The sequence below is a fragment of the Chlorella variabilis genome (assembly GCF_000147415.1).
Source record: "Chlorella variabilis unplaced genomic scaffold CHLNCscaffold_16, whole genome shotgun sequence".
NCBI classification, from domain to species: Eukaryota; Viridiplantae; Chlorophyta; class Trebouxiophyceae; order Chlorellales; family Chlorellaceae; genus Chlorella; species Chlorella variabilis.
Window position 1 is genome coordinate 612,374 of NW_005435072.1, and position 1,213 is coordinate 613,586.

Consider the following 1,213-nt stretch of genomic DNA (forward strand, 5'->3'; position numbering starts at 1 on the left):
GGGGGGGCTCAGTCGATGCAATCCGTTTGACGATGGCGACAGAACGCTGTGTGTTCTCGGGTGTATTGCCGTACCACGCGCCAAGCGCTGTTCGTGAGCCCAGCCCGCACCGCAGTGTCCCGATCTCAGCACATCGCCCCTGTGCGCTTGACCAGCCTCGTGGAGCTTTCCGCCCTCCAGCGCGGTCAGTTGGCACGCAACCACTCCGCTCCCAGCTCCTTAGCCCGCGCCTCGGTGTGGTCAAATCCCTGAATACCTGTGATAGCCGCAGTCGACGCAGGCAGACAGCAGGCTCTTGACCGGTGACATGGCGGCACAGGCGGCGGCAAGCGGCAGCACCAGCAGCCCAACCTCTCTACACTCGCAGCAGGTGCAGCCGCTGATGGAGCTGCTCTCCTGCACCAGCTGCCCACACTAGGTTTCCGCAAATCGCCGAGGATCAGCTGCCCTGCGCCAGGCTGTCCTGCGCGTACTAGCCCGCCTCTGCCTACTCTTGTCCGCCCTGCCTGCCCGTGGTGCCTGGCCCTGTGCAGGGTGGCGCGCCGCGGACCACCTCCGCCGCGTCCAGCGCGGACTTTGACCCCGCAGCCATACAGGAGCTGCGCGACAGCAAGCAGGAGCTCATCATCAGAGTGCAATCAATGAAGAAGGTGGGGAACGGTGGGCTGTGGGCCCAAGTTGGGTTGTTTTGCAGGCGTGGCATGTGGGGTGATGTGCAGGCTCATGCGGGCGGCATGTGTCAGCGGGGCAGGCACACAGCTGGCCTGCAAGGATCCTTCTGCTGCCTGCCCTTCTTTGCCGATCAGGGCGCACATTGCCGGCCCCGACGCCTCGCATGCTCCAGCCAGCTCATGTGGCCGGCACGGCTTGGCCCCACGTGTGTTTCACGGGCCTGCTGCTCTGCCTGCACGCCGCCTGCCCCGCCTTCTCCCTGGCGCTGCAGGACCTAGCGGACTGGCGCAGCCGCATGAACCAGCAGGTGGAGAGCTACCGTGCAGAGCTGAGCGGGCTGCAGACCAGCTTGAGCGCCGAGATGAGCAGGCTGCGGGGCGAGCTGGCAGACATGAAGGCTCGCATCAGGCAGCAGATGGACAGCAACACGGCAGTGCTCGGAGACCTGCGACAGCAAGGCGCCGGGGACGCGGCCACCGAGGCGGCGCTATCTGCGGGCGGTTCGACGGAGCCAGCGGCGCCGGCACGCGCGAAAGCGTGA

The 1,213-nt window shown here is 66.4% G+C and overlaps 1 protein-coding gene across 1 annotated transcript; it reads left to right on the top strand.

The window, feature by feature from the left end:
- Window positions 1-307: 307 nt before the first annotated feature.
- On the top strand, window positions 308-1,213 carry CHLNCDRAFT_136425 (hypothetical protein; the record flags this gene model as incomplete). Its single annotated transcript, XM_005845705.1, has 3 exons — window positions 308-370; window positions 534-650; window positions 944-1,213. 3 exons carry the CDS (start codon window positions 308-310, stop codon window positions 1,211-1,213), a joined length of 450 nt encoding a protein of 149 aa, XP_005845767.1.